Here is a 13,202-nt window from a genome sequence, read left to right as displayed (position 1 = left end):
GAAATACATATTGATAAATGAAGTAGCGAAATAGCTGATAGATAGTCCTTTCTTGATCATTAACGGTCATTTAACAGCTGTAGCTGTTCTTCATTTATCAAGACTAACGTATTTTATTTGTATGTGTTGTAACATCTGTATCAGCGTAAGCCGCACTTGAATTCAAAAGGAGCTGGTGTCATGTCTACGTTATGTACCGATGTTTCAATATTTCGTTAATATCCCACACTGAATGCTGCTTTTTCCCTTAAGCAATTCAAGGGTATTTACTGACTGTAGCTTTGTTAAAATTTTATTTACTTTTCTAGCTTTTAATGACCACAGTGCTGTTAACATGCTCTGCTCTACACGACTAGAAAGGAATCTTTGTGGGAACTGTATGCAGTCATCATTTCTCCTTCCTTCTTTTTCTCTTATCTCCAGGATATGGAAAAGTCTTGAAGTACTGCTGAAATATCTAGATGAAACTACTCTAGACCGAAATTAAGGAGAAATTACAGCTGAGAAAGTTGGTAGACAAACTGCGAAAAAGAGAACGTGTAGGTGTCAGCAACATAAAAAAAAAACAATTTGGGAAATTTCAAGGATAGTTTGGTGAAAAAACTAAATTGTATGAATGAAATGTACACAATTCCAAAGATGGTGCGGTACTTTATTTTGAAGTCTTCTTCGCTTAAATCATTTATTTGTAATAAGTGTGTTTTCTACTCACCAGGCGTATTTTGTTTCTAGGTTATTTCGTTACCGAATTTTATTCTAGATAGATTCCTAGATTTATGGATCGCCATTCGTTTATCATATAAATGTTCCTAAAAACGATATGATTTCTCTTAAGTATTTCTTTTGTTTTCGAGTATCACGGATGATTTACATGAGAAACTTAACTTTGGTGGAAACGCAATATGTTTGAGATGTTGCACTACAGTCACACATAGTGGGAATGTGAACCATAAAAAACGCCAGCGCTGTCATGAAATGCAATGGACATAGAATAAAAGGAAATCTGTTACGTACGATCTCCTCATTTGAAGGAGCTCACTTTACGGAACAAAGCATTACACAGCCCGCGCTGTTAATTACCTCGGCCGTGAAGGCCAGTCACCAAATAGTGCTATAACGCCCAGTAGTCGCTCTAAGGGAGTAAATATTCCCGCTTTTTATAATATCTGTTGTATTTTGTTCGTATATAACTTTACGCCTGCATCTAAACCCGGCAAACTATCGATGCTGTGTGGCGGAATTATCATATTTTACTCTATCTATTACATTTTCTACTAGTATAACCAAGTAAGAACAAATAGTTACTTCCATGTTCATTTGTTTTATTCTTATTTTACCTTCACTGGCATATTACTACAAACGTGAGGGAGGAAGTAATGGTACTTATATAATTCGGGAATTTTAAATGTAATATTCTCTACGATACACGACACTCGTAGCATCGGAATTGGGTGGGCACAGTTTTGATCTTCACTAGTTCCTCTATGAATTCTGTCGGAGTTACAGAATGAAGATCACAACCCAGTGATCGGCTGAACGATATTTTTGGAAGATAACACTTTACACTGTAGTAGTAAGATTTCAATGAATCACAATGGCCCATGGGGCGCACCCTAAACACTTTATATCTGTGATATGCCGTATCACGTCAAATCTATATGGATTTATATTCGTGAATCACAACATTTTTTTGATAATGTTGTTTTGTATTCTAGCTGCGGAATCATAGGAAGCGCTTATGTATTTTATACACCAGGGTGTGCTGAGAAGTAATGCCCCCATATTTTTTATGTAAAAACTCTTAAGACCTTAAAAACTAAACAAACGTTACTAACATTCTACATCATTATTCTTCATATCTACGTATTTGTTTCTCAGCATAGTCACTCTGGTGACGAACACACTTCTCCCAACGCGAGACCTGTTTGTTGGTTCCGTCGCTGTAGGAAATTTGTGCCAAGATCTTATGGGACCAAACTGCTGAGCTCATCGGTCCCTAGGCTTACACACTACTTAATCTAACTTAAACTAACTTACGCTAAGGACAACACACACACCTATGACTTAGGGAGGAGTCGAGCCTCCGACGGGGCAAGCCGCGCGGACCTGGACAATACACGCCTAGACAGCGCGGCTACCCCGCGCGGCCCGTCACTATAGAATATTTGTTGACAGACCACAACCTCACCTCTGGCTGCACCGCTTCATGACTATCAAAGTGAAGTAATCGAAGGTGGTCTTTAAGTTCTGGAAACAGATGAAAATCGTATGCAGTCAAGTTCGGACTTTGTCGAGGACAATCGATGACAGTGAAACAAAGGCGTGAGATTGTTGCGCATGTCGCAGGGCACGAGTGTGCTAATGCTGAAGGAGAGAGTGCTCTTTTGTGGATGAACGCTCCGAATTCGAACTCGAACACAGCACGCCGTTTCACACGCAGCGACAGTATTACGGTGCACACCGCCACGTTACGCGCTAAAATTCCGAGCCCTCTGGTGGCAGGTGTTTGCAAATATGTAGACATGGAGAATGATTTGTTTAACAAGCTTTAAGAGTTTTGACATAATCATTCTGCAAATGCATTCCTTTTCGGCACTCCATTGTACAAACTACGAGGGTAAGTCAAATTAAAACCTTAAATATTCTTTTAAATATTATTAATTGTGCAGAAATAGTACAAAGCTGTATTACTTTTCAGCATAATTTCCGTCACGCTCAATGGAAGTCCACCGGCGCTTACATAGTGCATAAATTCCTTTAGAAAAAAATTCTTTTGGTAGTCCGCGCAACCACTCATGCACCGCGTGGCGTACCACTTCATCAGAACGGAACTTCTTTCCTCCCATTGCGTTTTTGAGTGGTCCAAAGATGTCACTTTGTGATGAGAATGGCCCCATTCCTTGCTTGCTCTCTTCGTTTCCGGTTGGTGGAAGTGAACCCAGGTTTCGTCCCCAGTAACGATTCCTGCAAGGGAGCCATCACCTTCTCGTTCAAAGCACCGAAGAAGTTCTTCTCAAGCATCAACAAGTGTTCGGACCCAGGACTGATCTGTAAACATGCTGCTATGTCATTCAGCGTCACTCGGCGGTTTTCCTTCACTGTAGCTTCAACTGCTGCAATGTTCTGTGGAGTCACAACTCGTTGTGCCTGACCTGGACGAGTATCATCTTCCACTGAAGTCACACCATTTGCGAAATTCCTACTCCAATCGTAGACTTGCTGCTGTGACAAACAATGCGTCACCGTACTGACCCTTCATTCGTCGATGAATTTCAATAGGTTTCACACCTCCACTACGCAAAAACCGAATAACAGAGCGCTGTACACCCCTGGTGCAAGTCGCAAGTTGAGAGGCCATCTTTATGCTGATACTGCGACGGTATGTGTGGATCTGCACTAGACTGCCACCTACAGGCCATTCTGCACGCTCTTCGAAGCACGTTTACCAACTTACAGGATATAGGAGCTAAATTTCGTTTTTTTTATTACAATTTTAAGGTTTTCATTTGACTCACCCTCATAACTGAGGATCTTATGTAGAGTAGTAGTTTCATACATACCGTGTGATTCTTTTAACAGGTGGCCTGGACGCGATGTCGGAGAACGTACCCTGGTCAGATACTGGACTGTGGATAAACGCTCGTGTTCTTGCGCTTGCTGGTATGTGGAGACCGCCATGGATCCAACCAAAGTGGTATCTGCTGTACAGAGCATGGGTGCTCTTTACGCTGTTCAGCTTCCTCGTCGCTCAGATTCAGGCCCTCTGGCACTTCTGGGGAAACATTGACAAAATCACCCATGACACGTGTCTTATGATCAGCATCATTCTAAGTCTAATAAAATTCTTTAGCTTCGTTTTCAGACAAGAAGAATTTTTTCGTATGGTGCAGAGAATAGACGATATCAGCGCGGAACAAAAGAAGACTGGGGATTCAGAAACAATCTCTATCCTCGACGCATCGTACAGATCTGCGAGAGCTGTTACGCTGTACATGACCTTTCTGGGAGGGTCTATGCCTGGCGTCTGGGCTACAATTCCCAGTATCATGCGGAAGCTCGGCGTATTTCCATCGGAGAGGGAACTTCCGGCCACAGCCTGGTACACCAGCAGGGACACTCAGACACCTTACTACGAAATACTCAGCACACTGCAGTACTTCAGTATGCAGTACAGTTTCTTCACTGCGGTGGGTCCAGACTTGCTCTTTGTATCCATAATAATCCACGCAGCAGGTCAATTGGAGGTTCTCAACGCTAGACTGAGACGTGTTGGGAAAATGAATGGAAACCGCAGCACTGCACAGCAGAAGACAGAGCAGGAACTTTCGCTCGAAGTTTCCAGCGGCGAGGTGATGTGGAGATATCTCTGCAGCTGCATCGAGCACCATCAGGACGTCATAGAGTGAGTATGCACTGCAAGGTACATGTTAAGTGGTCACTTTTGATAAAATATATAGTCGGAAGAAGTCTAAATATTTAAACCGCAATCATTGTGACGATAAGTCAATTTAAATATCTGCAAGTATAGGCCTATATCCTGCTTACGATTGCCTTTTCCATTTACAGGCTAATTAAAGAAGTCGAAAGGCTTGTGAGCAAAACAGTTCTCCTTCAGTTCATGGGAGCTACTGTCATCATTTGCGTCACACTCTACCAAAGTTCTACGGTATGTTCTATGTCCATCAACCGCTCAAATGAGTTTTATTTTTCTCTTTGATACGCACATCACTGCACATGGCACACATTTGTATAATTTCGAATGAATTTCCTGTTGTAATTTTTCTAAATCGTTCCATTTATAGAATACCGAGAACATTGCAGCGCTCTTGATGCTGCAAGGATACTTAGGACTCATCATGTACGAAGTATTCATGTATTGCTGGTACGCTGAAGATATATTATATCAGGTAAGTCAGTACAACAGTTTTATAGATACGGTTCTTTCTGTCTAACATATGATTTTCATTCTTTCTAAACTTTCTTTCAAGAAAGGTACCACTCTGAAACGTAATGATAATGTATTTTGAGTAAAATTGTAAGTTAATTTCCGAGGATACAGATAAAAAATTTTAACGTTACCTTTATTCATGTGAACATGAAGTGTGACATAAAATTGTTTCTTGCCTGAGATATTTCCTAACAGTAACTCCTATTCGATTACTTTGCTGTTGATTTGAGCTGATCATTTGAAGAAAAATGATGCGCAGGGGACGTTACGGTCCGACGTTCCAGCTTCAACATTTCCTTCAAGAAGTTTCCTGTGATGGAGAGCGTACTGATGAGCTAAAAAATTATACCACTTGCTCAATGCCGTATTGATCCCAATTTGACGGCAATACAGCAGAGGCTGTAAGTTGCATGGATTTAAAAACTCCGTCGTACGTTTCAACACACATTAGGCAGGGTTTGTCCATCACAGGTCACGCAGTTTTCCTAAAGTATGGGCCAGTGATCTATGGTGACGTGCTCGCACCCAATAGTATCCGACATGTGTTCCATTGGATTCAGGTCAGCAGAATTTCCTCGCCAAGAGACGAACATGACATCACCCTCTGGCTCCTCAAACCACTGTAACACGATTCTGTGCTTGTGACACGGACAGTCGTCCTTCTAGATGATGCCATCGCTGTCAGGCATGAGAAAAGGCATGAAGCGATGCAGCTGGTTCGTAATAATGTTCATGTAGTCCACAACCGTCACGGCGCATTCGATTCCTACCGCAGGTCCTGTGGAAGCTCAGGTGAATGTTCGCCATCCATAATACTGCCACCACCGACTTCCATCCGTTGCTCGTAGAAGTTTTTGATCAGCAATTCGGCTGTGAGGCAGAATATTTTAGCTCGATTGTCGAACTGACGTATCAAGACACATGATTCACCCAAACAGTCGGAACATTTCCACTGATCTATGGTCTGTGCCCAGTGACATCGTAACTGACTTTGTCGTAGAACCAACATGTGATCACGTAGAGGTCCTCTGCTGCGGATCACGATGTTTCTTTAACAACATCCACTGAACGATATGCTCCGAAACACTTGTGCCTGAAAGCTGCGAGTTGCGTGCAGACTCGAGGCACTGCTCAGACTGCAGGGTGCACACAGAGAACGCAGGTTAGCTTGCTATCGAAGGTCCAGCAGTCCCTTTACCAGTACAAGGTCGTGTGTGTTCCGTTAGCTGTGCAGATATTCTCAGATGTTCTTACAAAATCTATTCACTAAAAATATTGACTTGTATGTAGTTTACAGCTATATATGGCAGAGTTGTTTACAGCTGTATATGGCAGATTAATGGTGAAGCGTCCATCATTTCGTCAGTGGTCATAGTTAATGTGATATTTCACATTTCAGTTAGACACTGCACGAAATTCTAAATCGTGGCAATGCAAGAGAAGGGTCGCCATGAATTTGCGTTTGGTACATATAGGCCACATATTTATGTGTATGATATGTTTCAACCATTTTGAATTTTTCTTTAAACTTCGTAGAGGCTCAATATCTGTCTCCAGTCTCGAGAAAATTAATTTTATCTAGCACATTCACTTCCAATCGCACCTGCTCAGAATGAAATATTCGTCACATTTCCTATATCTCCTAAACTATTCGAGTTACCAAAACTAGATTTTGGCAAATGATAGCATGCAAAGGGGAGAGTAAGTTGCCAAACGGTTAACATCTAGAACTTTCTTAACCAAGGCGAGATAGCAGAATGAGTTTTTTTCACTTTTTTTGGAACCTATACTGCAATTTTGTTTACGTTATCGACACCTAGTGAAAAGGTAATTTGCCAGCATGAAAATACATATAAAATTTCTTCTCTTGTGTTACTGAAAACTAATACAATCAGTTTTTCTGTTAGCGATTAACAACCACTCTTGTAGCCAGTGTTTCTTTAATATGATCCTCTGTTTCAGCATTATGTCACAATAGCTACTGCTGGTTGAGTTTGTGCAAATTATACTGTGTTTTGAAAAAAGAAACAAAACTAAACCTTTCCGTATGAGAAATGTAGTCGCTGCTCACAAACAATGATGCCTCTTCGAATGAGAAGAGGCATACTGGTCAGACAAAAATAAACCAGCAGTTCTGTTGTAATTTTGACGGATTTTTTTCCTGTTCTTCATGTGAGAAATATGAAATACTTCGTAATCAATGGTGTAGCATACTTTTGTTGCTACACCCGTTCATAGTGAAGTGGTGAACTTCTTCAACTGAAGTTTCGTTTACAGAATGAAATTTTTCGCCCTGCAGCGGCGTGTGCGCTGATGTTAAATTTCCTGGCAGATTAAAACTGTGCAGGACCGAAATCGGGACCTTTTCATTTCACGGGCAAGTGCTCAGTCGACATCCCTGTAAGTTTCGCAGAACTTCCGTGACGTTTGGAAGGTAGGAGATGAGGCAGTGACGGAGATATGGCTGTGATGAGAAGCTGTGAGTTCTACTTGGGTAGCTCACTCGGTAGAGCACTTGTCTGTGAAAACTAAGGGGTCAAGTTCGAGTCTTGGCTTAGCACACACTTTTAATCGGCTATGGTGTTTCACATCAGTGCACTGTCAGCTGCAGAGTGATAATTTCATTCATAAAATGGTTCATGTAGCTCTGAGCACTATGTGACTTAACATATGAGGTCACCAGTCCCCTAGAACTACTTAACCTTAACTAACCTAAAGGCATCACACACATCCATGCCCGAGGCAGGATTAGAACCTGCGACCGTAGCGGTGGTGCGGTTCCAGACTGAAGCGCCTGGAACCGCTCGGCCACAACGGCCGACCATTCATAAAACATCAAAATATTATTAAGATGAAGAAGTTAACTTCTGTACTCTTAATGGGGTGAGAAAGAAAAAATTGTACCCCACATTCTGCGAATTATTTTTATAATCCTCAGACGAAGAAAAGGAAGAAAATCCTTTCCGCTCCAGTCGTTCACTATTGTAAATACGATGGGTTATAGGATTCTGCCAAAGTCGCAACAGAATTGGCTATTTATCTTTGTCTGAATTATTAAGAAGAATTATTTGAAGAAACATCATCATTTACGAGAGGTGAACAGTGGTCGCAGCATTTTGGTTCATCAGTGGAAGTAATCCCAAGTCACTACTTACCAGACACACAGAAAGCCATAGTTCCTGTGCGGGATTTACTTCGAAAATGTGTTGTACGAGTACTAAATTACAAAGATTTTAAGATCCGATAGTACGTTATGTACAATCACGACGAAAGTAATTCCTGTATCATACCATACAAGGATTCAGCTGTTTTTTGAGGGTCACCAGTTTCCTGAGTAATGTAAAACTAGAAACGGCTCTGCAAATTAATACAACGTCATTATTACTAGATAATACGTTTGAAGTCCACTTTATAAGTAAAGTTGACCCTGAATAAGAAAAAGTGTGCAGTTATTCACATTAGCACTAAAAGAAATCAGCTAAATTTCGATTACGCCATAAGTTACACAAATTTGAAGGCTGTAAATTTCGCTAAATACTTAGGGATTACAATTACAAATAACCTAAATTGGAACCATCACATAGATAATATTCTGCGTAGAGCAAACCAAAGACTGCGATTCATTGGCAGAACACTTAGAAGGTGCAACAAGTTTACTAAAGAGACTGCTTACATCACGCATGTCCGCCCTATTCGGGAGTATTGCTGTGCGGTGTGGGATCCGCATCAGGTGGGATAGACGGACGACATCGCAAAAGTACAAAGAAGTACAGCTCGTTTTGTATTATCGCGAAATAGGGGAGATTGTGTTTCAGACATGATACGTGAATTGGAGTGGCAATCATTAAAATAACGGCGTTTTTCGTTGCGACGGGGTGTTCTCATGAAATTTAAATCACCAGTTTTCTCCTTTGATTGCCTAAACATTCTGTTGGTACCCTCCTACGTAGGGAGAAGTGATCATCACAATAAAATAAGAGAAATCAGGGCTCGCACCGAAAAATTTAAGTGCTCGTTTTTTTCCGCGTGCCGTTCGAGAGTGGAACGGTAGAGAGACAGCTTGAAGGTGGTTCATTGAACCCTCTGCCAGGCAATTTATTATGAATAGCAGAGTAATCACGTAGATGTAGATGTAGACTTACTATCTCTTATCTGATATGTCAATCATCGCGTTTTAGATACGTATTCTTCTTTAGTCGCCTCTTGTACTATCATCTGCTATTTAATTCAATCGAACGTAGCGATTATTGATACAATTACACTCTTATTAACATGAACACGCAATTTATAACCTACAAGCTTGATGTCTCGGAATGAACAGTGTCCAATACATATCTAGCTGTTAGGTGATACGTTACTCTTGCCCCGTTCGCTCCGTTACTGTCTTCCTTCGAAGACCTTCATACGCTAGCAGGAATGAACATGAAAACTTATAGACACATCCAAACGTAATACCAATTAAGAAAATTTTGTATACACATATTCCTGCGTATCACGTAGTAATGCGACGGAAAGCGTGCGAGCAAGCCGCTGTATGAAACATGTTTCTTACTTCTTTGCAGAACTCTCGACTTGCTGAGTCCGCCTACTCGTGCGGGTGGCCTGGCGCACCTATGAAGCTGCAGCGCGCGTTGGTGATCGTCATCTGCAGGACGCAGAAGCCACTCGGATTGACGGCCGGCAAATTCTACTACGTATCGCGAGAGACGTTTGTCCGGGTAAGCGCAGCAGGGTAACCGAGCTTCAAAAGTGGTTATATTAAAGTAAGAGTGCAAAAGACACTTAAAATAGGATGGAACTGTCGTTCGTAAACAACATGATAACTGAAAACATAACTGTAGCCAAATTCAAGGTTTGTTTCACCTCCTTTCCTTTACGGACTGTGCTTCGGTGTAGCAACACTGCTGCATTATTTAGAGATAGAACTCATCGTAGGTGGCTTAAAACCTGTGTAATGGACGAGCATTTGAACCTGTCTCTCCGTCTTTGTCGGAAAGTGTAGTACTTCAGAGCGAAACTTACTGGCCAGCTCAAGACATCATGTTTGCCGTGTTGATTGCATAGAGCTCTAGCGAGTTAGATAGTCCTTAATGCAGAAGGTATTACTCAATGGCCACGGGAATACTACTTGATATCTAATCCTGTTTCGACATTATTGGCATTTACAGCAGGTCAGGTTACTTACTAATAGAGGAGTACAGCAGGATCGTTTAAGGGATGTTCACACTTACTTCATTCCGTCGCAGCCATCGGGTAACTTTTTAATTTTTTTAGGTATACTTCTGACGCGGTGCCCCAAGAATGATGTCTTAGCACACGCCTATAATCTTGTGCCTTCTCCTCCACAGTAATTTTCATATGTGCTTTTAAAGGCCAAAGTTTGATATTAGCAGACGTCTCTTGGCCAGTAATGGTATCTTTGCCTGTGCTAAACTGTTTCTTATGTCTTTCTTGCCTCATCCATCCTGTATTATTTCGCTTTCAAAGTAGAATCATTCCTTAACTGCGTAAACACCGTGGCATCCAATTTTGATGTCAAGTTTATCACTAATCATATATCTGCTGCTCCTGATTACTTCCGTCTACTTCCGATTTCCTCCCAATCCATATCCTGTAAGACTGTTTACTGCATTCCTATTGTTCTCCTACGCATTCACTGAGGATAGGAAGGTCATCACCGAATCTTATCATCAATATCCTTTCATACTTATTTTCTGTCCAATATTTCATCTCTCTTTTATAAGCGTCATTAATTCTTTGATGTGAAGATTGAACAGTAAGGGCGAAACACTGTAGCCCCATCTGGCAACATTTCTAATGCGACCATTTCGTTCTTGGTATTCCATTCTTATAGGTCGCACGTTCTAATAAGAAGACGTAGCAATAATGGAAGAACTGCTTCTGTGGTGCACTTACCTTTTCGACAGCCAAACTCATCGTCGTCTAATAGATCCTCAGTTGTCGTTTCCAGCTTCAAGGTTATCAGTTACAAACCTTCAAGCTGAATTCGAGTTCCATGGAACAGTTGCTGTGTACTCAAAAGCCAGTGACCGCAACCTCACACAGCTACAAGTGATGAATCCTGGAATGTGTATTGCTACTGCTTCAACCTACATTTCAGAAAACCTGTAAGCCAGTTTCTTGTTAGAGTGATGTGAGTGTTATTTGCTTGCGATACATTATGAAGAGAAACAGGCTGCATCAACTCGTTCCTAGGATGGAACAGCAATACAAACGACGAGCCAGTTCGCAGGGAACAGTATAGTGAATGGGTTCAAGCCATGGATATACTTATACTAGGATTTACGGCCAGCACTGTTTGCTCAGATAAGGCACAACCCAAATTAAACAGAACAGTGAACTGGTATAGTTGTTTTTACTGGGTTGCAAATAATCCTCACATTAAAATTGAAAGGCTGTGTATTTTCATCAGGTGCTCCGGCTTGTCTTCCAGAGGCTTCATTGGACCTTTCCGTCCTGAATCAGCTGAAACTGGAGAGAAGGGACGTATCACTGCTTCAGTGCTTGCTGATGTCTCCTTCCTGTTTTACTAAGTACGATAGTGACAGGTTTCCTTATAACAAAATGACGCCCCACAGCAGTGTCATAGGAATGCACGAACGCATCGCGGTGGTAATGTTCCAGAAGACAATATTGGACATAGTGGACCAACAGAGTTTTCTGCACGTTCACGAGTGCATACGCTGCCCGATTTTTCCAGTGAAATATTTTTCCAATAAGTACAAGTCTTTTATGATATGATGAAGTGAACCATCACAGATCATGCAGAGAGGACACACAACTAGTTGAGATGCAAGCGGTGGGTGCAATAAACCTGCTGGGTAATTTGTAGCACTTTACGGAATCTTTCGTGGTTCATACTTAGAAATGAATCGGTGCAGAAATCCAACTAAACCTATCCTTTCTTCTCCATTCTGAACAACGAGTTTAACCAGACTTACGTTTGTAGGTGTGAGTTTAAAGTGTGTGTAAATTTTTTGATGCACTCTGTATAGTATTAGAGACGTAGTTGTCACAAAAAAATGTATATTCATGAGAGTATTCTCTGTTATAGCCGCAACCATGGCTGACCTTTCTTTAGTAAAATTGTTACTGTATTAAATGTGTTACATTAAAGAACGACAGCACCAAAAATTGTTTGTTTAGAAATACAGAGAGAATTTTAGAGCGAAGAATATACATTCCCATACATGCTTATCTTGATCTTATTTTACTACTTGTTTTAACCAAAGGAAATAGTGCTAGTTCAGCTCACCAAGAACGTATAGATTTCTCTGTTTTCGGCTTGTTTAGCTGCGAGTGTTAATGTATTTGTTGTTTCGTGTGTCATGTTTCAGTTGATGAGTGCTTCGTATTCTTACTACGCTCTCCTCCGCCAGGTGAACGACAAATGAATGGGAAATACGTATCATCACACGTAACTAGGTGGTCAGATCAGCAGTAAAACCATCTCAGTAATGAGTAGTGTACTTCAAACCAACATTGATTGAATATCGGTTGGGGAACGATAAACATAAATGGAAATACTCAAAGTTCATTAGCCTAAATAAGTGAAACAACTTTTCACTTCATTGTTGTGTGCGTTCGATCTCAGTACTTTTTATTTTGTCATCAGAAGAAAGCAACGAAGCCACTGTAAATTCGGAAATATATTCAGCACTGTGTAAGTACTTCTGGTTTAGATACGCTTTGATGTAATTTTTTCTGTTGTTGCACACAATAGAAGTAAAATAATAGGATCTCAGTCATTAATGAAAATGAATTTACAATCAACAATGAGTATTCTCATTTAGTATCTTATTACTGATTCCTGTCTCTTTTGCATCACGGAGCCAATTATGAATAAAATGAAAACTATTTGCAGAGCTAGTACCTCAGTACTGCAGCTGTATCTGCCAATTAGGATAGCACATTAGCGTATTTTTATTCAGAGGTATAGAGTTGAATGTATTATTATACTAAGAGCAAATTAATGAACGGAATAATGTGTGAAATTATTTACAGAATGGAGACTATTCCAGTAGTGAAAGAAAAAAGTAATCGAAAGTGGAATTCAACGAGTTTTTATGTTGGCTGCTGTCTTCTCACTTTCAAACAGAGCTACATTTGCAAGAAAGGTTTATCACGCTCTCGGCAATTGAGTACCCACATCTCTATTACACACTGTCACGCAGTTGTGCGTACACCCCGAGTCTTGCACTGGTACACACCTTCGACGAAACAGAATGGAAGC

General features: G+C 40.9%; 1 protein-coding gene across 1 annotated transcript; it reads left to right on the top strand.

The window, feature by feature from the left end:
* Positions 1–4,046: 4,046 nt before the first annotated feature.
* Positions 4,047–12,623, top strand: LOC126199408 (odorant receptor Or2-like). The gene is made up of 5 exons (XM_049936327.1): positions 4,047–4,402; positions 4,567–4,666; positions 4,803–4,907; positions 9,511–9,666; positions 12,307–12,623. Exons 1-5 carry the CDS (start codon positions 4,047–4,049, stop codon positions 12,361–12,363), a joined length of 774 nt encoding a protein of 257 aa, XP_049792284.1. The 3' UTR covers positions 12,364–12,623.
* The last annotated feature ends 579 nt before the right edge of the window (positions 12,624–13,202 follow it).

This window comes from Schistocerca nitens, chromosome 8 (assembly GCF_023898315.1).
Source record: "Schistocerca nitens isolate TAMUIC-IGC-003100 chromosome 8, iqSchNite1.1, whole genome shotgun sequence".
In the NCBI taxonomy this organism is placed as follows: Eukaryota; Metazoa; Arthropoda; class Insecta; order Orthoptera; family Acrididae; genus Schistocerca; species Schistocerca nitens.
This window is presented reverse-complemented; position numbering and strand designations above follow the sequence as displayed.

What these genes read in the sequence shown, in the direction of transcription:
- LOC126199408 (XM_049936327.1), top strand. Translation starts at nt 4,047, where the DNA reads ATGCGGAAGCTCGGCGTATTTCCATCGGAGAGGGAACTTCCGGCCACA. An exon ending in CACCATCAGGACGTCATAGA is followed by an intron (nt 4,403 to 4,566) that starts GTGAGTATGCAC and finishes TTCCATTTACAG; the next exon opens with GCTAATTAAAGAAGTCGAAA. An exon ending in CTGAAGATATATTATATCAG is followed by an intron (nt 4,908 to 9,510) that starts GTAAGTCAGTAC and finishes ACTTCTTTGCAG; the next exon opens with AACTCTCGACTTGCTGAGTC.